The 25,076-nt window shown below is 48.5% G+C and overlaps 1 protein-coding gene across 4 annotated transcripts in view; it reads left to right on the top strand.

The window, feature by feature from the left end:
- LOC137638639 (protein phosphatase 1 regulatory subunit 7-like) overlaps positions 1-25,076 on the top strand; it is a 106,270-nt gene that overhangs the window by 48,290 nt on the left and 32,904 nt on the right. For all 4 annotated transcript variants that reach the window (XM_068370900.1, XM_068370899.1, XM_068370901.1 and 1 more), the window contains exon 8: positions 2,652-2,821. In XM_068370900.1, the coding sequence (XP_068227001.1) occupies positions 2,652-2,821 (170 nt within the window). The remainder of the gene's footprint in view (positions 1-2,651; positions 2,822-25,076) is intronic.

Genomic DNA, 25,076 nt, shown 5'->3' with positions numbered 1-25,076 from the left:
TGACGTTAGTTGCTTCCCTTTGGCCCGCGAGAGAATGGTTCACCGAGATACTTCGATGGTTAGTAGATGTTCCCAGTAGTCTTCCTCTAAGGGTAGACCTTCTACGTCAGCCACACGTAAAGAAGGTACTCCAAAGCCTCCACGCTCTTCGTCTGACTGCCTTCAGACTATCGAAAGACTCTCGAGAGCTAGAGGCTTTTCGAAGGAAGCAGCCAGTGCGATTGCTAGAGCAAGGAGAGCTTCTTCCATTAGAGTCTACCAATCGAAGTGGGAAGTCTTCCGAGACTGGTGCAAGTCAGTTTCTGTATCCTCGACCAGTACCTCTGTAGCTCAAATAGCTGTTTTTCTCTTATACCTGAGAAAAGGACGATCCCTTTCAGCTCCCACTATCAAGGGCTACAGAAGCATGTTGGCATCGGTCTTCCGGCATAGAGGCTTAGATCTTTCCAAACATAAAGATCTGCAAGACCTTAAGTCTTTTGAGACCACCAAGGAGCGTCGTTTGGCTACCCCGGGATGGAATTTAGACGTGGTACTAAGATTCTTCATGTCAGATAGGTTGGAGCCGTTACAATCAGCCTCCCTGAAAGATCTCACTCTTAAGACTCTTTTCCTGGTATGCTTAGCATCGGCTAAAAGAGTCAGTGAGATTCATGCCTTCAGCAAGAACATAGGATTTTCGTCAGAAAAAGCCACTTGTTCGCTACAACTTGGTTTTCTAGCCAAAAATGAGCTGCCTTCTCGGCCTTGGCCTAAATCTTTCCATATCCCCAGCTTATCGGAGATCGTAGGCAATGAACTAGAAAGAGTCTTATGCCCTGTTAGAGCTCTTAAGTTCTATTTAAAGCGTACTAAACCTTTACAAGGCCAATCTGAAGCTTTATGGTGTTCAGTTAAGAAACCATCCTTGCCTTTGTCAAAGAATGCTTGGTCAGACTTTATCAGATTGTTAATACGAGAAGCTCATTCACATCTGAGTGAGGAAGACCGAACTTTGCTTAAGGTGAAGACGCACGAAGTTAGAGCTGTAACAACTTCCGTGGCCTTTAAGCAAAATATATCTCTGCAAAGTATAATGGACGCAACCTATTGGAGAAGCAAGTCAGTGTTCGCGTCATTTTACTTGAAAGATGTCCAGTCTCTTTACAAGAACTGCTACACACTGGGACCATTCGTAGCAGCGAGTGCAGTAGTGGGTGAGGGCTCAACCACTACAATTCCCTAATTCCATACCCTTTTAATCTTTCTCTTGAAATGTTTTTATTGTTGTTTTTTGGGTTGTCCGGAAGGCTAAGAAGCCTTTCGCATCCTGGTTGATTTGGCGGGTGGTCAAAGTCATTTCTTGAGAGCGCCTAGATTAGGGGTTTTGATGAGGTCCTGTTGTATGGGTTGCAACCCTTGATACTTCAGATCCTAGGGGTCGATCAGCATCCTAAGAGGATCGTGAGGCTCCGTAAGGAAGACGTACTTAAAAGGCAGAGTAATTGTTCAAGTCGACTTCCTTACCAGGTACCTATTTATTTTGTTTTTGTTATTTTGATAACTTCTAAAATGAAATAAAAACTCTTAGCTCATAAAAGTGTAAACATATATTGCTGGTCTCTACCCACCCCCCTGGGTGTGAATCAGCTATATAATCACCGGCTAAGTTAAATATTGAAAAATTTTATTTTGATAATAAAATAAGTTTTTGAATATACTTACCCGGTGATTATAAATTAAAGGACCCTCCCTTCCTCCCCAATAGAGACGCAGTGGGACGAGGAGAAAATTGAGTCTTTGTTTACATTGAGTACTGGGTATCTGGACGACAGATGGCGCTGTTGGGCACACCCGCAACCTGTGTAGCGATCGCTGGCGAGTTTTTACCGTAGAGTTGTCTGTCGGGCAACAGAGTTGCAGCTATATAATCACCGGGTAAGTATATTCAAAAATTTATTTTATTATCAAAATAACATTTTATTTCCTTTTCTAAGATTTTGAAATTCTATAGTTCTCTACAATTCTTATGTTGGTCTTTTCTTAAGATTCATTAATTAGGTTAATTTTTATGCGCTTTTATCAACATGGTTGTTACATGAAGCTATCAGTTCACATGCGAAAGTGGGTCAGATGAAATTGTTGAATATCATTATTTGATATATCCGGCCAGAAGATTGAGATGCAATGACCGTTTTAATTTATATTGTTTATGATACATCTATGCAAAAGCGTAAAAGTGCTACTTTTATGCTAAATACACTTAGAAGATAATACCCATACATATAAAAAAGGTGATTATTGAATATTTGTTTAAGTAAGTTTTGTACCACTTTTATTAATTACTTTTATTGTGAAACATCAGGTAATCAGTATTGAAATTGCATATAATCCATATAGGCTACAATGGAGTATTTGTATAAGACAGCTTAGTTTTCATGAGGTAATTTTTGTATCAGTTTTTTTAAGCAGACTAATTGGAAAGAAAGAATAAGTTTTTGTAACTATATCGTTTTGAGGCTTTACATGTACTGAATACAGGGTATTTTTATTAATTAATTTTAATTAAGGTATTTATTAACCTTTCATTACAAGTCTTAAGAATTTTTGTAAGTATATTTTGTTAGTTACTTGAAACTTGCACACTCTATTGTTCTTTTGTCCATTTTCAGTTTAATGGTAATCAGATATCTGACTGGAATGATTTAAAACAACTTGAGAATGCGAAGGGATTGCAGACAGTGTACTTGGAAGGTAATCCTCTGCAAAGGGATCCCAACTACCGACGTAAAATCAAATTGGCTCTTCCATCACTAACGCAGATTGATGCCACACTTTGTCGGTAAGTTTCTTTACAAATATTATTTTAATCATTGTTCAGGTGTGACAGACGAGAAGTATTATAAATAATTCTAATAGAAAATTTAAAAACTTCCTGTTTGCTGTTTAAAGTGCAATAAGGATCTTGTAATTCTTGATTGTTTCAAGATTTTTTAAAGAGGTGTTATGTTTACTGTACTTCCTAGATTACAGTTTACTGATTCCTTAAACCAAATACCCATACTAATAGTGGTTAACTTGCAAGAGATTCAGCTCCATTTTGGGGCACTTCCCTTTTACGGGGTTGTTCTATCACTTACATTTGATTTTTATTGAGTGACTCTCTTCTTTGATTATCAGGCAATTGTCACTGTTTCACCTCGAACACATAATACAGTAATACATCCGTTTACTGTATAAGTAACTCGGAATATGAGCCTTTCGGTATACGAGCACAAAATTTCAAATCAGTATACGACATTGTATCGGTCTGTGAACAAAAATTAGTCCGTATCAACATTTTTTGTGAAGAAATACTAGCAAAACTAACAAGTGGTGCTTAGAAAACGGTCGTACAGCACTCGTATACCACCTACTTGGTATACACGTGATTTTTAGGCCATTTTATTTCGCTTTTGCCTTCATCCCTCCCTTGCTCAGACCTTAATTCTTTCACTCGATCCACAGCACTCATACTGTACCAACATCACCTTATATTATCTTGCAAATATTTAAGCAGTGTTTTTTATGAAGTTGTGACCTCATTTTCTGTTGTAGAATAGGGATCGCTTTTGTTCACCATCAAGTTAAGAGTAACAGTACAGTACAGCATCTAGGCAGTGACCCCTAAAATAATTGAGAAAGAAGAAAAGGGGGAGATGATTACCTTAGAGGTAAAAAAAGGAATGATTGAGAACCATGGTAAAGGTACCCATGTGGTCAACCTTGTCAAAAATACACATACACAAACAAGGCTACGCAAACGTAACTACCAAATAACATGTATTATGATGCGATCTTGTATTTTTGTCATAATACCGCAAGGTGGTTTTCACTCTTTGTAGAAAGTTTTATTCCACTGGCAAATATGACCATATAAATCTCAAAAGAAATTGTCACAATATTGGTTTTCACTGAAACATTACACTAATCAAGCACTGAGTAATGTCTGTGCAAGTACAGTACTATATTTTCCAGAATCTTACTTTCATTTCTTACATCCCTCTTTACCCTTAATCTTTAACAAAGTTTTTAATATTTTACTATCTCTTTCATCAAATCCATTTTCCTTTTAATGGCAGGTTTAGTAAATGACAAAGGGTTATTAACCTCACTGTCTCTGCGATTAGTCTTTTTTTTATTGCTGGTTTCAATCTTACTCTTTGGCAAAGTTCATCTATTTCCCTGTCATCAGCTTTCTAACTATCAGGACACACACCATCAGATCTTTTCTGGTGTCTCAAAAACAAGGAAATGGAAAAGGTGTCTCCCACAACATTTAGATGAACTCAACAGCCCTGAAAAAAAGAAGATAAAATTGGGGGAACAGGCAAATGGGAGGCAGCTCCATTCCTCTCTGCCCGAATCCAGCCTATTTGTCTGTGCTGTTACGAGTGCCAGTAAGATGCTTGCAGCTTCCCCTGTGACACTCTCTCCCCCCCCCCCATTATTGTGATTCCCGTCTGAGCTTTCCTTGTGGTTTTTCCCCCTGGGGGAACTTTATTGGCGATGGTTGCCCAGAGCTATTGATTAATAGCAACTCTGCTTGCAGATCCAGAAGAGAAAATTGGTAAGTGGAAAGAGTGATTATTTCCCCTCCCTCTACCGGCTCTTTCTCGTCCTTCTCTTCCTCTTGCTATTTTGATTCTTAGACTTTTTTTTAAGAAGTTTAAAAATTCCTTGAAGGCCAGCCATAGATGAAAGTCGGGACTCTTGCTGAGGGGCTGGATGGACGACAACCAGATGGTCCGGTACCACAGTCCTGGGATTGATGCACTGGACCAGACCTGCAGCCCCATAACCCAGGTTACCATGGCTACCTGGTAACCCGGAAATGCACAACCCCGTGCGAGCCTGTATCCACTTTCTGTTACCCTGTGAAGGATCAGCTTGGACATACTCTGTCACCCCTCTATTTGGATGGTGGACTCTGCTCCCTTCTCTGAATGGGGTATTGTTTTGTCCCGTGTTGAGAAGAGGGTTCCTTACAATGGTGGCTTAGACCTTGACTTCTCTACTTGTAGAACTTAGGTGAAAGTTGGTAAGTAGAAGAAATTCATTTCCCATTCCTCTTCCAACTCTCCCTCCTCTTCCTCACCCAATTCTGATGCTGCTTAGAAAAAGAAGGCCAGTCATAGATGCAAGAATAGGGCTCTTGACAACACCACCACTTCTTCTTCAGGAGGGGTGGAGGACATCAAAGTGGTTCAATCCTTAACCCCATGGTGGCGTCTGATACCATGGCCCTGTGGGAGCAGTCGCCCCCACAGCCCCGTGTCTTGGTCCTTCAAAGGCTGTGGACTGGATTTCCTGGTTACTTATAACTAGGTGAGACAGAGGCAGACGGGACCATGCACACTTTCCGTTGGCCATGTGTTAGGAGATTTGAGATGCTTGCTTTCACCTTTCCTTTCTGGACAATGAACTACTACTCCTCAGAATATTGTACATTGTGGTATCTTGTGTTGAGAAGATGGCATGTCTTGTGATCATTATTGTGCATTTTATGCTCAGTTGATGGCCTCAGGCCTGTGGTTGAGTGGCCTCAGTCCCGTGCTCAAAGCACAAAGCTACGCACCTCCCTCCCTCCATTATCATTAAGGGAATAATATGAATTACTCCTTTTGTTGTTGTCTTGATCAGTGCTAGGGATCCCTCTCTCCCTGATAGTTACCTGGTTCATCCTTAGTCTGCAATTACTCTGCAGGTTCTGTTCTTTGATCATAACACTAGTTTTTGCAGCGAGAGAATATATCTCTGGAACACCTTCCCGGGTCCTCTACCCCTATGAAATACAAAAGTAGTTGGCTTTTTTGCTCTACAAGTGCCAGATCTTGGACTGATACCAATTTTAAGTGCAATTAACTGGGTGAGGTGACCCTGTTGTTAACGTTAAAAACCTGTTACTAGACCTTTTCAACTGGTTCATTGTTTATCGTTCCCTTGATGCTGCAATCCCGGGTTTAAAGCTTCAGCTAGTTGAGGGACATCCACCCACTGTAGTGTTTCTCTATCTATGTAACGAACATAACCCCCTAAAGAAAGTCCCATTTATGATCAAAGTGAACAAGGTATGAGTGAACAGGAGCCGCAACAACTGGTAATAACCGGACGATTGTTGACACCTTGTTAAAATTTTTATAGCCGTACGCCAGATTTCACTAATTTCTTTTCCCTTTGTAAATAACTCTAGGATTGTATTGTTATGAAAAATACAAATTACTTCCAAATCTGTCAAATTTGGTACCCAAGTTGACATTCAACCGCTGTTCTTGATGGAATAATGGTGTGGCAGCCATTTTATGAATTATGAGTTCATTGCCTATTGAATTTTTTTGATACATACTACAGTACTGTACTGTATAGATTGAATATTAATTACCTTAAAAATTAACTTTGATCTGAAATATTCTAGCTGCCATTATTTACAAATGCATTACAGTATATATTATCTGGCATTGCTTATGGATGCTATTGTTACTTTTATTGTCCAGTTTTTATTTTATTAATCTCTCAGTTGACCCATCATTTTGCGATGTAATTTAGAAAAGAAGAAATACCTTGATGTAGTATATTTTGTCTTAGTAGTGCAAAGAAAGATTACAGTATCTACTGCCATACTTGTTTCTCTACATGTTTGTCAAAGACATAAGCCTGTAGGGTTTTTCGTTATTAGCAATACCTCTAGTCTGCAACCTGTACAGTTTTACTTGTTTTGTAATGTTATCCTTAGTTCTCTACCAGTAACTACTCAGATTGCAAGTGGCAATTCCTCTCAAATGTCTCCATCTACAGTACACTTCACTTGTCATCCTCACAGTTATCCTTAAATTAGCAAGTCTGTTGCCTTGATATGTATTTTCCAACTATTTCTATCAAAAGTATCTTCCTCCACCATGGCCTCCTTCCTTCACTTTATCACACCATCAAAATCCTTAGTTGTTCCGTAACTGGAATACAAGCCACGCTATTAATTACGGTTTGTTCCGTAACCGAAATACAAACCACGCTATTTACAAAGGGTTATTACTTTTAGCGTAGCTGAAATGGCGAGCCATTAGAATTTAACGAGGGTGTATTACCCCCGCGCTAGTTAGCGGGGGGGGGGTAGGGGAGTGGTAGCTAGCTACCCCTCCTCCCCCTCACACACAGGTGAATACTCACTTTCACTTTTGGCTCGGACTGTGACAGACGTCTCTGTCTTGGTCCTCGCTTGGCAGCCATTGTCTGTTTTGTCTTTACTTAATCGCTTACTTTTCTTTTACTCAATATATATGTAAACATGTTTTCATGTTTGTATATATATTTGAGTATAGAAATAAGTAAGTTTCCTTTTCAGATGTGTGTGTGTAGTGTACGATATCTACGTGGAGGCCTCGGCAGTTAGGCCACCACGGCCTAATTTTATGGGTTGCGATCGAGTTTGACTTCGGTCTTTCTCTCTCTCTCTCTCTCTTGAGGTCGTTCACCCTTTTACTATGTTTTACTACGCCCTTGTAGCTTCCTTCCCGTGTGGGTGGGGTTGCTACGCCGTACATTTTGTCTCAATTAGTTTATGAATCTAATTGTAGTTGTTAATTTTTCAGCTTGTAGAACGATTCCTTTCGGGGTTTTCGTTTTTTCTTTAGTGTTCATTCATTTTTAAATTACATAATTACATAGTTACATAATTATAATTGTTATAATTCTGTTTTGGTTACAGCTCTCCTTCCGCGAGTGTAAGTGGTTGTGAGGGCACGTGCCTGTTGTGTAATTCTTGTTCCTTTTCCTCGGGATTCCTCTTCGGAGCCTTCCCGGGGGAATGAATGTGTACTAATATTATTTGTTTTATTTTTTTACAGTTACCGATCTAGTTCGTTTCTGTAATATAGCAACGGTGTGAGCTGTCTGGTTGAGTCCTGGGGATTCGGCTGTTGCTGCCTCCCCCCTTGTATTGTCGTCAGGGGCGTGTCTCCTTCTACTGGTAGTACTCCCGTGTCGACGGACAGCTCTCCAGTTCATTTTAGAACAGTCAGGAGGCTTGCCTCCTTGGGCGGATAACTTTCCTTCCGAGGGAAGTTTTTTTTCCTGTCCAGGCTTGAGCTTTTCCTCTTTTGGGGGGTTCTTCTCTTGCCTTTTTTTCGTGCGACTATGCTCTTGGTGCTGAGCGGTCGCACCTGCAGTTTCGCTCAAGGGGCTGGGCAACTGCAGGAGCTCCTCTTCGGAGGATTGCCCCTTTTAGGTCACTGGCTGACCAGTCTCTTCCACGAAGTGTTTCTCTTTCGTTCGCGAGAGAGTACACTCATAGAGACTCCTCTTCGGAGGTTTCTTCTGTTGCTGTTGCTGTTGGCCTCCCTCGCCGTAAGGCCCTCCGTCCGCCTCGTCGTAAGGGCCTCTCATCTCCCTATAAGGGTGCTTGAGGCGCCTTTTTGAATCTCCGTTTGCAGCCTACAACTTCTTTTTCTCGATCTTCCGTCTTGGTGCAGATGGACAGCAGTCTAATCTCGTCTTCCGACGGGCAACGGTCTTCCCGACGGACAACGGTCTTCCCGACGGACAGCGGTCTTCCGACGGACATCAGTCTCCCGGCGGACATCGATCCCTTCGGGGCAAAGGGTTGCCCCCACGGGGGTTCTTCCCTTGCGTGTCAGGGTTTCCCTGCGCGCCCTTCTGTTCGTCAGCGCTCTCCTGTTCGTCAGCGCTTTCAAGATGATCTTCCCTGCGGTTCCTGTTACGTGCCCTGTGCGCCCACGTTCGCCCTCGCGATCTAGAACTTCGGTTCAGGTCGGGGTCAAGGACTCTTCTTCTTTGAGCAGGCTTCCACGCGTAGCCTTCTGCTCGTCAGCGATCATCAGCTCGTCAGCGATCATCATCTCGCCAGCGATCGTCAGCTCGTCAGCGATCATCAGCTCGCCAGCGATCTCCGGATCGCCCACGTGTGTTACAGCTGGCACGCCAACGTTCTCCAACACTTCTGAAGGAACATGGTTCGCCAGCTACTAGCTCAACTGCGGATGCTGATCGCCATCGCGCGACCCTCAACTGCAGATGCTGATCGCCATCGCGCGACCCTCAACTGCGGATGCTGATCGCCATCGCGCGACCCTCAACTGCGGATGCTGATCGCCATCGCGCGACCCTCAACTGCGGATGCTGATCGCCATCGCGCGACCCTCAACTGCGGATGCTGAGCGCCATCGCGCGACCCTCAACTGCGGATGCTGATCGCCATCGCGCGACCCTCAACTGCGGATGCTGATCGCCATCGCGCGACCCTCAACTACGGATGCTGATCGCCATCGCGCGACCCTCAACTGCGGATGCTGATCACCATCGCACCCTTTCACGCGATCATTCACCTGCGCATGCTGCTCGCCATCGCACAACCCTGAACGATTGCCCGCTTACGCATGCTGCTCCTCATCGCACAACCCTGAACGATCGCCCTCTTGCGGATGCTGATCACCATCGCACCCTTTCACGCGATCATTCACCTGCGCATGCTGCTCGCCATCGCACAACCCTGAACGATTGCCCGCTTACGCATGCTGCTCCTCATCGCACAACCCTGAACGATCGCCCTCTTGCGGATGCTGATCACCATCGCACCCTTTCACGCGATCATTCACCTGCGCATGCTGCTCGCCATCGCACAACCCTGAACGATTGCCCGCTTACGCATGCTGCTCCTCATCGCACAACCCTGAACGATCGCCCTCTTGCGGATGCTGATCACCATCGCACCCTTTCACGCGATCATTCACCTGCGCATGCTGCTCGCCATCGCACAACCCTGCACGATTGCCCGCTTACGCATGCTGCTCCTCATCGCACAACCCTGAACGCTCGCCCTCTTGCGGATGCTGATCACCATCGCACCCTATCACGCGATCATTCACCTACACATGCTGCTCGCCATCGCTTACCGCCAGCGATCTTCTTCACCTACGCGGCAGCACGATCCCTCGCCGTCACGCCCATTCGCCTGCGCGCCCGCGCGATCGCTCGCCTGCGCGCCCGCGCGATCGCTCGCCTGCGCGCCCGCGCGATCGCTCGCCTGCGCGCCCTCGCGACCGCTCGCCTGCGCGCCCGCGCGACCACTCGCCTGCGCGCCCGCGCGACCACTCGCCTTTGCGCGACCGTTCGCCCTCGCGCGACCATAGTTCGCGGCGAATTCCACAGCCGGTGGTAGCAGCAGGGACGCGTGCTCCTAGGCGGCACTCGGGATCACCTCCATCCAAGCACAGGTTGGTAGTGCAGGACGAAGACAGGTCAGTACAGCATTCTTCCCACCTTCTTTTCAGGCAGGAACCGTCGTGTCCTCTCCAAAGGATCGCCCGATCCCTTTCACCTTAGCGAGGATTTCGGACTCTTGTGTCCTTGGAGCAGCAGACATGGTTTGATCCGCTGGCACGGGCGTTAATGAGGTTTATGAAACCAGCACTCACCGGCCAGGGTAACAAACCAGCGGCTGTCTCTCCTACGCTGAAGAGAAAGAGAGGAGTGGACTTCGTGGTGACTTCCCCCAGGGCGAAGTTGGTTCCCAAGAGGTCGGTCTCGAGGGTCCCCTCTCCTGCACGAGTACTCTCTCCTTCTCCCGCCCTGGAAGGATTTTTGGCGGGGGGGCTTTCCGTTGAAGATTTCTCCATCGGACAAGGGGTGACTGCTTACCTCTTCCTCTGGGAGCTTACCAGGTTCTTTCCCTCCTCGGTTACGGCCCGAGGTTTGGTTCAAGGAAGCTACAGGAAGATCAAGGGTACTTTCCTCCTCTCGAGCTCAGGCACCTTGGCCTTTCGTCGTTAAGTATCTACTTGCGGACAAGCTCGATGTTGTACCATCTGGACGCACTGACTGAAGGCTTCCTTCGGGTGTCTCATCTGTGGAGGTCAACGACCTCAGACACCCTTCCATCCTTGAGGAGAGTTTTGTCTTTGCCCAAGGACAGAGACTTAAACATCTGCTGTGCGGAGTAAATCGACTTCCGGTTTCACTCCTCCAAGGCGCTTTCTTCCAGACTCTGCAGGACTCCAGCTCCCTTTTCTTTCAACCACGTCGGCCTAAGTTATCGGCTACGACAACTGGGACAAGGTGTCCAATTGTAGTTTCCTCCTGTCAGGAACAGATGGCACGGGAGACTCCCCCGGGGGGGCATAGTCCTAAAAGGAGTTCACGAACTCTAGGATTGCAGGTTTTTTCGCTGGGAGGATGCTTAAGGTTACTCATCCGAATGACAGCTTCCCGATGCCCATTCCCGCACAATCTCTGTGAGTAGCCAAGGATATCGCGCCTGCCGTCTCTGTCAGCGAATTCAGTGTCTCTGAACCTCTATGCCATAGCATCAGCAGAGTTGCCCGGTTGGGCAGAATGATCCATACCTTAGACGAAGGTCTTCCTTAGGATCATCGACGGCTTCACCCCCGGCCCCCTCAGTCGATCCTTTCTTGTAAGGAAGGATCTGAGAGGGGATGTCCATAGTCGACCTCTCAGCCCTGATCAAGTTTGTCGAACAAACTTCGGCCAGCGTAGACCAGCAGAATCGATCAGACTGGTAACGAGGCGACAGGACTCCTTTAACCCTGGATCGGAAGGACGGGTACTTTCAGTTTCCATTCCATCCATCTTCCAGGGTGCTCGTCGAATTCAGCCTAAACTGCAAGTATTCCTGCTTATGATGCAGTGTGGCTATCCCGCCGTGGCATAGCAGGTTTGTTTCCCCAGAGAACTCTCCCTGCCTTCCTCTTGGCCGCTCAGGTGCAGACTTCCGCCTCCTCTGCTGTTTGGAGGGCTGGTCAACTCCGGTAGGCTCGGGTTTCGACCTTCTTCAGCGCCGGGAAAAGCTTCCGAATGCTGACCATGAGTGTGGGCTCATGGTATTTTGCTTGGAGCCTTCTCTTCCTCTGCCTCAACATCTGGAGTATCTGGCCATGATATTGAGTCAACCGCCTTACCACGTTGGAACCCCGCTTCTCGTCCGTCCAGCGAGGTTAAGCAACGTCGGTACTTGGATGGGTGGCCACCTGGGGACGCCAGATTCTGTTACCACATCCTCCGAGCCTTCCTTTCGGTTCACCGTGGCAAGACTGAGGAGAGTCGCAGTACCTGTTTTCAGTCAAGCAGAGTTTTCAGCCCTACCTTGGAACGTTTCCTAGTTCTTCTTTCCTCATTGACCCGTTTATAGTCCGAACGGTCGCCTCAGGATAAGTTCCATGTGGGGCGATCCAAGTTCCGGTGGCTTCAGGCAATGTTTAACTTGACTCCCTGGCCCTATGGGACCAGCGGAACTATTAAACCTGCAATGGGTGTTGACCTATGGAGCCTCTTGATGGTAGTGGATATTCTCGTCCTTTCCCCACATTCTTGATGCGGTTCTCGGACTCGTCAAAGGAAAGGGGGGGGGGGGGGGGGGGGCATGTTCCGGTCCAGGCCTATGGTCAAGACCTGAAGGATACCTCTCCATCATTCAGGCAGGCTTAAGGGCCTTAGTCTGGCCCCTCTTCAGATCCTACCGCTCCTGCCAAGTCGCCCCGTTGCGTGTCGACTTCATGCTAACCAGCAGGGGACGCATTTTCACACCTTCACATCTTGCAGTAGAGATATCGGGATGATTGAGATTCTCTCAATTCCACCATCGGCTCTCTCATTCCAGGCAGGGGAATGTTTCTCTCAGACTATCCGAGCAGAGCCTCATAGAGAGAGTGTACCTAGGGGTCTTTGACCTTGGGTAACCAGCAAGTGCTGGTCTGGGGGACCTGATCGCGACAGCTTGGAACCTCAAGCTTCCGCTAGTTTTCCCCCCAGTCTCAGACCCCGAGACTCTGGCAAGATGCATTCCGGTGATGGTGGGACAACTTCGACGCCTGCGTCTTCCCTCCTTTTTGTCTGCGGACAATGGGTCTCAACAAACCAGGTTGTCTGTCAACCTTTCAATGGGAGAGCTCCACTGGGACTATGTGCAGAACGGTTTCTGGACCCTCTGCTTCCCCTGACGGAACTCCCGGGAGAGCTTCTCCCACGGCGCAGACTACTCAAGCAACCACACTGCGACATCTCTCCCGAACCGGGGCGTCGCTTCGGCTTCATGCCTGGAGACACTACGCTTCCTCCTCTAGAAGAGACAACCCGCTACAGTCGCGGTACGGAGGTCGCGTCATCTGCGATAGTCATCCACAGGGGTCTCCCAGGCAAAGTGAAGAGTCTAAGGTGGTTGGTGCCGTGGGAGATGTACCTCTTCCCGTGAGGCCTCTTCTCCAGCAATAACGGTCTTATTGCCTTTCGGCGGGAGGAAACTCCTTTCCGCTCTTGGCAATGAAGCCTGTCGCTCAGCCTTTCCCTGACCTTCAGGCTTAAAGGAATAACTTTTTCCTGCCCGCTGGATCTATCCTCGCTCATGCGAAGCTACGATCGTCCCTGCCCTAGTCGGAGGAAGACCTCCAACTTGGATCATGGCTCGGACTTTTAGTCCTTTAAGAGATCTTCTCAAGACCCTTTACGACAGGCCTCGGATTGTATTCCGCCCTGGGTCTTCTGCTCACTCTGGCCACGGCCAGTGTGTAAGCAATCTTCTTGGTCTCTTACTACTCCCCCCCTTTCTAAGGAAGAGGGGAAGGCAACATTCAGGCTCGCTCCTGAGTTGTTGGCTAGACTCAGAATCTGAGGGTCCCGACCCTTCGGTCCGATTCATTCAAGATTTTGAGTCTCCATTCTGTGTCTGATGTCCCAAGACCTTCTCTTTCTTGCCAGTACAGGAATCGAGAGGTTAGCCCTGGGAACAGCTGCAGTTTGGCCTCAGTTGCAGCCGATTTGGGAACACAAGGAGGACATGGGGGGAGAGTCACCAGTATACCTCTTCAGCCCGGACTCAAGGACATTCATCTCGACCTGTCTTCAGACCCTCCCCCGTCACGTCGCCCTACAGCACGATGTTGGATACATCGCAACGTCCCTCGCCTTCGAGTAATACTACTCTGTGACGCAGGTGCTACAAGCTGGAGTCTGGAAGCGTCTGATGACCTTCGCAGCCCGCTTCCTGCAGGGCGTGACCCACAGGAGTCTCGATACGTTTTCTATCGCTCTGTGGTGGCTACACAACAGCTGGTCTAACCTCAGGCTCCTTTTTGGACAGGTAGCAGAAGGTTGAGGGCATTGTTATCAGGTTTTAGTCTGCATGAACGAAAGAAGTATGTCTGGCCCTTACTTCTTTCTTCATCATCCCCTCTACGGGGAAGCAGCATCCTGGTCTCTGCATAGCTGACCTCGAACCTCTGCAGGTAAACCATGCTTCCTTGTGTTCCGAGTATTGAGTCAATACTGTCGCGTCCCCCATACCCTGACGAGGTGGTATTGGGAACGTCTTAACCCAGAGTTCCTTCTGGAACTCCAGGTCAACTGCCTAAGACGGGTCACACTTCTTCCTTCACACACAAGCTTACGTAGGCCACATGGTTCCGTGCGGTGCAAGGAACTTGTGAGGTGCAGGGACTCCTTTTCTCGAGTGCGACTCACTCGGATTCTGAGTCCCCGGGTAAAGCCAAAGCCAGTATGGCTGGGGACTTTCCACCCTTCCTAAGGGATAAGTCACCCTTTGTAAATAGCGTGGTTTGTATTTCGGTTACGGAACAAATGACAAATTCGAAGATAATTTGTATTTTTCCTAACCATACAAACCTTAGCTATTTACACATATTTGCCCGCCAGCCCTGTCCCCCAAGACAAGTCCTACCTCTAAGTGAAAGTGAGTATTCACCTGTGTGTGAGGGGGAGGAGGGGTAGCTAGCTACCACTCCCCTACCCCCCCCCGCTAACTAGCGCGGGGGTAATACACCCTCGTTAAATTCTAATGGCTCGCCATTTCAGCTACGCTAAAAGTAATAACCCTTTGTAAATAGCTAAGGTTTGTATGGTTAGGAAAAATACAAATTATCTTCGAATTTGTCATATTACTTTCGACGTAGCTGAAATGACGAGCCATTAAAATTTAGCGAGGGTTATCTACCCATACCGCTAGTTAGCTGGGGTAGGGGAGGGTAGTTTGCTACCGCCCCCCCTCACACACCTGTGATTGAGCCCACTTTGCTTTCGGCTTGAATGCTGAACGGAAGTTGCCGCTCTTCATCCTCGTCTTATTTGGCAGCCATAAATCTGTCTTTTTGCTTTTTCTTTTCTCTAGTGTGTGTTTGTGAAGTTGACTTCTGTGGCCATGCGCACCTGTCCTGGACTCTCCGGTCGCCCTTATGGAACGTTTATGTCGGCGGTGGAGACTGATCCTCACACCCTTTATCCTATATGCAGAGGTCAACGGAGTGATAGTGTAAATAAGTGTAATGAGTGTAGGGAGTGGTCTTCCTCCCAGTGGGAGAGATTTGGGCGACGGCAGAAGAAGTCCAAGCGGGATATTTCTCCTTCGAAGGTAGGAAAACCCAAGGCCTCTTCTTCCGTCTCCCGACCCTCCTCCGAGGCTCCTACTTGTTCGGTCTCTTACGAGAGACCGTCGAGTAGTAGCGTAGACTAAGTTAATGTAGGCCAACCCCGGTCCTCGAGAGATGGTGTTGCTTCCCCTAGCGAAGTGGCCCCACCTCTCCCCCCGGGTGAGGCCTTGTCACTAACCCATTTGTTGCAGATTTGGTCTTCCTTTGGGCTCATGGGTCCTCCCTCCAAGGAAGCTTTGCTACAGTTCATCCATATGGGTGGTACTGTTCAGCAGTCATCGTCGCCGTCAGAGGTAGATCCTCTGGCCCTCGTCGACGTTGTAGTGTCAGAGGTGTCACACTTAATGTCATCCGACTCCTCTGCCCCTCCAGACTCTCCAGCGGTTGCTGCCGACTTAGTTTTCCCTTTTCCTGAACATCCTTCGAGGGGTAAAGTAAGTCCAACGTCTGTCTCCTACGATTGTTTCTCTCCCTTGGGGGAGTTCACTCATACAGACTCCTCTTCGGAGGACTGCTGCGGCGCACAGTCAGCTTGCTGATCCAACGGCCCCCAGAGAGCGCCTTTGTCAGAAAGCTCATCCTCCATTTTGCCTTAGAGGTCTCCCTTCACCATCAGTGAAGAGGCGCCTCTTTGGTTTGTCTGCTTTGTTGTCACAGCCGTCCCCTGCAGAGGAGCCTCCGCTGCAGTCATCTGACCTTCGACCGTCACTGCTCCTGCTACTAGTCTTGTAACTTCGGTCCTGGACCTCTCTGCGGATCGATCGCGATCCCCATTGGTGGATGCTCGCCCTTACAAAGTGCACATCCCAGCTCCTGACCATCCACCCTTCAGACCTGCCGACCTTCCATCACCGTTCCTGTCCCCAGTAAAGCCTCCTGAGGCTCTACCAAAGTGCGCAGCTGTGTGCCATCGCCCTGCAGCTCGCCAACCTACGGGACATCAGCGCACACCAGCAGCTCGTCATCCACAGCCTGCGCGTCAGCACTAGAGCGCTTCGGCCCGCCCTTCACCTGCTCACCCTCATAGACATCAGCAACATCATGCGCCAACGCTCTCCTGCACGCCCTGTGCTCACATGCTCACATGCCCAGGGTCTCCCACACGCCAGCGCCTTCCTGCGCACCCATGATCTACGGCACGTCAGCACTCTCCGGCGCGTCGGCAATCTCCTACGCGCCAGCGCTCTCCCGCGCGCCAACACTCACCTACGTGCCAGTGCTCTCCTGCGCGCCAGCACTTTCCTGCGCGCCAGCACTCACCGACGCACTATGACTCCTGCGTGCACGCGTCATCACACGCCTACACGCGTGCAACCAACACACGCAATCCAGCGCTTTCCTGCGCGCCAGGTCTCTCCCATGCACACGCACCAAGACATGCGCACTCGCCAACACATGCCCGCCTGCGCCCCAATTTTCGCCTACTCGCGCCAATACTCTCCTGTGCGCCCGCCGCACTCCAATATTCTCCCGCACGCACGTGCCAACAGGCACGGGAGCAGGAACTATACCCGGCAAGGTCACCATCGCCTCATTCCCCTTCCCGCAAATGCATTGCAGCGCGCCCTGCGGGAGAGGGGAAATGGGCACCAGCAGAGGGGTTCAGGATCCCTAAACTGCCTTCTAAGGCAGACCCACCTATTACGGTGACTCTCGTAGTGAGTCTTTGGTTGCTTTCCCTTCAGGCGATCTCTCTGACAGTGCATCAGTCAGTCAGTGACCTTGTCAGAGCTGTAACACAGTTATTCAAGCCTGTCCTATCCGGCTGCTCGTCAGAGCAGCCTATAGCTCTGGACTCACGACACAGAACCATGGCTTCCTCTACCCCTTTGAAGAGGAAAAGAGTTGTTTCCGACGAGATCACTTCCTCGAGGGTGAAGCTGATTCCGAGCAGACCATCAAGGCTAATCCCTCCAGTATCTGCCCAGGGATACTCTCCCTTCCTGTCTGATGAAGAGGGTACTCAACCCCATCCTTCACCATGGGAATCGCGTGAGGAGAGGCACTCCTCCATTCCACCGTTGAAGGAAACTTTCCTTAACGAGGAGAGTTCCCCTCAGTCAGAGATCAGGAGGGACACAACACGCAGGCATGCGCACTCGCCAACACATGCCCGCCTGCGCCCCAATTTTCGCCTACTCGCGCCAATACTCTCCTGTGCGCCCGCCGCACTCCAATATTCTCCCGCACGCACGTGCCAACAGGCACGGGAGCAGGAACTATACCCGGCAAGGTCACCATCGCCTCATTCCCCTTCCCGCAAATGCATTCCAGCGCGGCCTGGGGGAGAGGGGAAATGGGCACCAGCAGAGGGGTTCAGGATCCCTAAACTGCCTTCTAAGGCAGACCCACCTATTACGGTGACTCTCGTAGTGAGTCTTTGATTGCTTTCCCTTCAGGCGATCTCTCTGACAGTGCATCAGTCAGTCAGTGACCTTGTCAGAGCTGTAACACAGTTATTCAAGCCTGTCCTATCCGGCTGCTCGTCAGAGCAGCCTATAGCTCTGGACTCACGACACAGAACCATGGCTTCCTCTACCCCTTTGAAGAGGAAAAGAGTTGTTTCCGACGAGATCACTTCCTCGAGGGTGAAGCTGATTCCGAGCAGACCATCAAGGCTAATCCCTCCAGTATCTGCCCAGGGATACTCTCCCTTCCTGTCTGATGAAGAGGGTACTCAACCCCATCCTTCACCATGGGAATCGCGTGAGGAGAGGCACTCCTCCATTCCACCGTTGAAGGAAACCTTCCTTAACGAGGAGAGTTCCCCTCAGTCAGAGATCAGGAGGGACACAACACACAGGCCTTCGATGTTGGAGTCTTACCTCCTTCCTTGGAAGGAGTCCAAAGACTCCAAGACTCTGCCAAAGTCCTCCACCAAGACTACAAGAACGGAGACAGCCAGCCACTCGAGGAATGTCCACGACTCACCCCAAGAAGAGCCCTTGGGGATAGAAGGAGACTTCGCTGCAAGTATAACATCAGGAGAGCAACAAGAGTCAGAACATGCATTCTGGCAGGTTCTGACTCTGATGAGGGTTCTCAACGGGTTTTCCGACCCAGAGATACCCCCTCGAGAGGGCAAGGACACGGTCTTAGACTGCCTCTTCGGCACTCAGAAACCCTCAAAGACCAGTGCAGCCCTGCCCTAGTCTCAGGGGTTGAAGAGTACCAGGGATAAGATCGCCCAAAAGCTCTACGACTTTGCCTCCTCCAACCGTGCCGGCTCTACGAGCAAGCTCCTCCCACCTCCTCATGTACAGCAGAGGAGATACTCTGAGATCCTGGAGGAGCCCAGTTCAGCTCTTCCACTTCCCCACTCTCTGGAAGAGCTAACCAGAGGAATCCCTCTTGAGAGAATCTCCAACCGGCAGGTCTCGTTCTCGGCGGCCTAAGTCCTTAACCAGGGAAAGGTCACTAAGTATGCGATGCAAGCTACTTCGTGGCTGGACATCTGGTTAGGGACCTTGGGAATCCTGGTACGATCTGAGGATTTCTCTAAGGAGAGTACCAGGAAGGCAATGGAGACCTTTCTCCTCGCAGGCACTCGCACAATCAAGTTTCTTGCCCACCAAGTTTCTAACTTGTGGGCAAACACCATCTTAAAACGTCGAGATGCAGTGTCTGAGAGGTTCCACCAACAGGTCCCCAGTGTCAAGATAAATAGGCTTAGACATTCCTTCCTAGAGGGGGCCCACCCTTTTAAGCCTAAGGACGTGGAACTTGCTGCTGAGAGGTGGAGGAAGTCTCATCGAGACTCCCTCCTCCATAGGGCTTTGACATCCAAGCCCTATAAACCTCCAGCACCTCAGCAGTCCCGTCTAACCAAGACCACGATGACGAAACCAGCAGCGAAGACAACAGTGTCTAATAATCCCAGGCAAAAAGTCCTCCACGGGAGGAAAGAATCCTAGAGGGAGCAGCCGAGGCCGCAAATGCTAGGATAGGCACTCCCCCTGCGTCTCCACCAGTGGGGGGATGCCTACAAAGTTGCTCAGACAGGTGGAAGCAACTCGGGGCCGATTCCTGGACAATCTCCGTGATTTGTCTAGGATATCGCATCCCGTTCATAACATCTCTCCCTCCCCTGACCAGGAATCCAGTGTCAATAGACTCCCTTGCCATGGGATCGGCAAGGGGGCAAACCCTTCGGCCAGAAGTCCAGACCCTGTTGAAGAAGGGTGCTCTCCAAGAGGTCCTCGACAGGTCCCCAGGCTTCTTCAGTTGACGCTTTCTTGTAAGAAAGGCGTCTGGAGGCTGGAGACCAGTCATCGACCTCTCAGCCCTGAACAAGTTTGTCAAACAAACTCCGTTCAGCATGGAAACGACAGACACGGTCAGACTAGCGGTAAGACCTCAGGACTTCATGTGTACACTGGACCTAAAGGACACTTACTTCCAGATCCCAGTCCATCCATCTTCAAGGCTTCAAGGAAGTACTTAAGATTCAGCCCTGAAAACAGAAAGTACCAGTTCAAGGTGCTGTGCTTCGGTCTTTCCACAGCACCTCAAGTTTTCACCAGAGTGTTTGCCCTAGTGTCATCTTGGGCATACAGGATTGGCATCCATCTCCTCCGTTATCTGGACGAATGGCTAATCCTAGCAGACTCTATCAACCCTTCTTCAACACCTAGACAAACTTCTGAGACTTTGCCAAAATCTGGGGATCATGGTAAATCTCGAGGTCATCCCTGCTTCCTACACAGAGACTGGTATACCTAGGCATGATTATAGACACCAATCTCCACAAAGCACTCCCATCAGATGACAGGATTACAAGGCTGAGGAAGGTCGCAAGACCTTTTCACAGGCGAGAAGAACTTCCAGCCCAAACGTGGTTACGTCTCCTCAGTCACCTTTCATTACTGGCCCGTCTAGTTCCCAATGGTCGCCTCAGGATGAGATCCCTCCAGTGGCGACTCAAGTCCCGGTGTAATCAGACTCGCGATTCCACGGACTTCCGGATCCCCATGGGATCAGCGGAACTGACGGACCTCCAGTGGTGGGTGGCAGACGAGAACCTACGAAAGGGAGTGGATCTTCTTGTCCTCCCCCCGGATTTGATGATGTTCTCAGACGCTTCAAAAAAAGGGTGGGGGGCCTACGTGCTGCACCACACGAACTCAGGCCTCTGGTCAGAGTCAGAAGAGTACCTCCACATAAATCTCCTAGAGATGAGGGCCGTCTTTCTGGCCCTTCAACAGTTCCAACAGTTCCTGGCGGCCTACTCAGCGGTGGTGATGAGCGACAACACCACAGTAGTGGATTACATCAACAAGAAAGGAAGTACTTTTTCACAGCATCTATCCCATCTAGCAGTAGAGATACTGAGATGGGCCGAAATCCACTTGATACCACTATCGGCACGCTTCATTCCAAGCAAAAGGAATGTGCTCGCTGACAACCTGAGCAGAGCATCTCAGATAGTGAGTACCAAGTGGTCTTTGGATCATCTAGTAGCCAACAAAGTCCTGACTTTGTGGGGTTCTCCGACTGTGGAGCTCTTCGCAACGGCCCTGAACTTCTGGCTCCAGCTGTATTGTTCCTCAGTCCCAGACCCCACGGCTCTCTGGCAAGATGCATTCCAACAATGGTGGGACAACATCGACGTTTACGCTTTTGTCCTGTTCTGTCTGATGAGGAGGGTACTCAAGGCGCCAGAACATCGGTCAATCTTTCTATGACCTTCATAGCTCCGCTATGGCATCACGCAGAATGGTTTCCGGACCTTCTGCAGCTCCTAATGGAGTCCCCAAGAGAACTCCCTCCACGACACAATCTACTCAAACAACCACATGCCAACATATTCCACAAAGCCGTAGTTTCGCTACGACTTCATGCCTGGAGACTATCTAGCATCTCCTCTCTCAGAGAGGATTTTTGCAACAAGTTGCAACTAGGATGTCTGGATACCTGCGAAAGTCATCAGCAGCAGTCTACCAGGCAAAGTGGAGAGTCTTCTGTGGTTGGTGTTGTGGAAGGGGTATCTCTCCTCTCGATGCCACTATTCCAGCAATAAGGGAGTTCATCGTGTATTTGCATGAAGAAATGCGCCTGTCAGTCTTGGCAGTAAAAGGCTACCGCTCAGCCTTAGGCCTCGCCTTTAGACTTGAAGGAATGGACATTTCTTCATCGCTAGAACTTTCCTTACTCATACGGAGTTACAAACTTACCTGTCCTCAGTCAGAAGTGAGACCTCCTCCATGGAACGTGGTTCGAGTTCTCAGGTCTCTTAGGAGACCTTATGAACCATTACGCCAGGCAACTGATCGCCACCTGACTTGGAAGAAGGTGTTCCTGCTAGCTTTGGCTTCGGCCAAACGAGTCGGTGAACTTCGTCTCTCATACGACATTGCCCATTCAAGTGGATGGGGAGAGGTAACGTTCAGCTTCGTCCCTGAGTTTATTGCTAAGACTCAGAATCCAGGAGTAGCGGATCCACGATTCGACTCCTTCCGGATTTCTAGTCCCTGTTCTGTAACAGATGACCCAAACCATCTCTTAGTATGCCCAGTGAGGAGTTTGAGGCTGTATCTTAAGAGAACATCCGCAGCCCATCCCCGTGTGGCTGCACTATTCGTCAGCACAGGAAGGACCAAGAGGAGGGTCACCAAGAACACCATCTCAACATGGATTCGCAAGGTCATAGACCATGCATTGAATCCAGACCCTCCTCCTTCACGTCACCCCAGAGCTCATGATGTCAGGGGCGTAGCTACGTCCCTTGCGTTGAAGAGAAACTTCTCAGTGATGCAGGTTCTTCAAGCTGGGGTGTGGAATTGTCAGACCACATTCACATCCCACTACCTGCAAGACGTGACCCACAGGAGACTCGATACGTTCTCTATCGGTCCTGTAGTGGCTGCACAACATCTGGTTTAAGACCTCAAGCTCCTTATTTGACAAGTAGCGGAAGGTTGAGGGCATCGTTACCCATTTTAGTCTGGATGAATGAAAAGGTTTGACTGGCTCTTATTCTTTTCTTCATCCTCCCCTCTCTTGTAGAAAGCAGTATCCTGGGTTCCCTGCACAGCTGACCTCAAACAACTGCAGGTAAACCATGCTCCCTTGTGTACCTAGTATTAAGACTGATACTATAGCATCCCCATACCCTGACGAGGTGGTATTGGGAAAGTCCTAGTTACACAGTTTTTCCTTCTAAAGAACTCTGTATAACTTTACCTGGACGGTCACACTTCTATATACCTCAACACACAGCTTGTGTAGGCCATGGACATTGCGTAGCAAGGTTTTAGCGAGGTGCAGGGAAAACTTATTTTTGAGTACTGACATACTCAGATAAGGAGCCCCCGGGTAAACCCAAAAGCCAGATTGGCTGGGACGTCCACCCTACCTAATGGGTGAGTTACCCCTATTAAATAGCGTGGTTTGTATTCCAGTTACAGAACAAATGACAAATTCGTATATAATTTGTATTTTTCCTAACTATACGAACATTAGCTATTTAAGAAAACTTACCCGCCAGCCCTATCCCCTTTGAAGTCCTACCTCCAAGCAAAGTGAGCTCAATCACAGGTGTGGGAGGGGGGTGCGGTAGCAAGCTACCCTCCCCTACCCCCGCTAACTAGTGGTATGTGTAGTTAACCCTCGCTAAATTTTAATGGCTCGTCATTTCAGCTTCGCCGAAAGTAATACCCCTATTAAATAGCTAAGGTTTGTATAATTAGGAAAAATACAATTTTCAATATTAAACTTACCCGATAATCATGTAGCTGTCAACTCCGTTGCCCGACAGAATTCTATGGAGGGATACGCCAGCTATCACAATACTAGAAGGGGGTGTATTTACCAGCGCCACCTGTGGCCAGGTACTCAAGTACTTCTTGTTGACACCTCCTCAATTATTCCTCTGTCGTGCTTCCGGCAAGACGTTCTGGGATACGCTTATGTTCTTGGAGTATTTTCACGACTTTGGTGAAGTATTTCTCTTTGATTTCGGCTGTCGCTTTACTGGAAACTTCTATATTAGCTTAGTTAGCTTTTGGAATTAATTTGATTAATTATGGTGACGAAGAGAGTATGAACTCTCGTTCACCTTTCAATGGCCGACCCTTCCCTTAGACGGAAGTGTTGGTGTCTAAGAGAGTATAGACTCTCTTTCTTAATTTTGCTTAACAAAAGTTATAGATTTATTTTATATCTCTCCGCCTCTTATAGGCCTCTTCGATTAACTTCCTTTTATTATAAACTTATTAAATTAATTTTTATATTTGTTTATATTCGACCTTCCTAATAGTAGGCGGTCTTTTCTTGGTACCGAAGTTAATTAACATTGAGCCCGTCATTTCGGTTTTACCTGTTAACATATTATGCTATTTCCGCCACAGAGTTTGAAAGAATTTCTTTGATAGTCTCGTACTTTTTCAAAGTTGAACTAACGTTTTGTTTTGTCTCTGCAGTTGTTGACGTTCAGAACGTTCAACTTGCACTCTATCGTTACGATAGAGAAAGAATGTTCACGGTTTCACGTTGCAGTAAGAGTAACCGTGTCTAGCGTTTTGTTCATTCTTTCTTAACTTAATGGTTTTGATCCTAATAAAGGAACTTTTCATTTTGGGAAATATTTCAGTTTTTTCCTTTAACAATAATATGTTTTAACGATATATATGATTGGGCTCTTCTCTCAGGTTCTAAGTCAAGAGAGAGAGAGAGAGAGAGAGAGAGAGATAGAGACGGAGGGAGAAAGAGGATAAACGTTTCGTTCAAGCCTGCCAGGCGTACGAGTAACGTCGTTATCGTTTTTGCTCTTCTCCCTAGTCTCTTTAGGGGAAGAAACTAAACGTTTCTAGAGTGATCTAGTGTTTAGTCTCTTTCCAGCCACTGAATTATCTTTCATTAGATTTTTCTGTTACATTGTAATTCTGTTTTCGCAATTACTAACTTTTGAGAAAGGATAGAATTGCGTGTTTCAGGTACAAACCACTTAAAGTTTCGAGTTCAGTGAAATACTGTAAGTGCAAACAGAAATCAAAGTGATAAGTGATTAGCGCAAAGTATGTCAGTGTTGTGCGTGAGGGTACTTCTGTGCGCGCCAGTCGTCCTCCCAGTCCGGGACCTCTTGCAAGCTCCCAAGCCCAGGGGAGAAGCAATGTCGAAGGGCATAAGGGTTCAGCAGGCCTTGATCGGCGCACAGAAGTATCCTCGGTGGTTGTGGGCGTGTCTTACCGAGACCGTCACTCCCACCCGCAGACGATTGAGCCCTTATTTTGCTCGTCTGCAGAAGAGATTTAGGGGAGAAAATAAAGGCAGAGTAACGCTGGTCTCAGGTCTCAAGACCTCTTAAACGTAAAGTCCAGACCTATGCCAGACGTACGAAGTTAAAGTTCAACAACCCGGATGCAGTCATTGGGTTAGCTCTGACTCTCCTCAGTCATCAGTTGAATGCACTCCGCCTAAGAGGAGTAAGGTTCTGCCGCAACAGATCTCTGCTGTTAAGGCTTTACCTCAGCAGACCTTAGTGTCTGCCGACCCAAAGTTGACTCTACTGCAGTCCATGCAGTCACAACTTTCGGTCTTGATGCGTGAGTGTCGGGTTGAGAGTGTTGCGCCTCCGCCTCCGCCTACACTCCCTCCGCCTACGCTCGCTCCGCCTGATCGCAGTACCACCTGCCAGGCGTACGATGTTGTGGACTC

The sequence above is a fragment of the Palaemon carinicauda genome, chromosome 3, assembly GCF_036898095.1.
Source record: "Palaemon carinicauda isolate YSFRI2023 chromosome 3, ASM3689809v2, whole genome shotgun sequence".
Classification (NCBI taxonomy): Eukaryota; Metazoa; Arthropoda; class Malacostraca; order Decapoda; family Palaemonidae; genus Palaemon; species Palaemon carinicauda.
The sequence above is the reverse complement of the archived record's forward strand: the minus strand, read 5'-3'. Positions and strand labels throughout refer to the sequence as shown.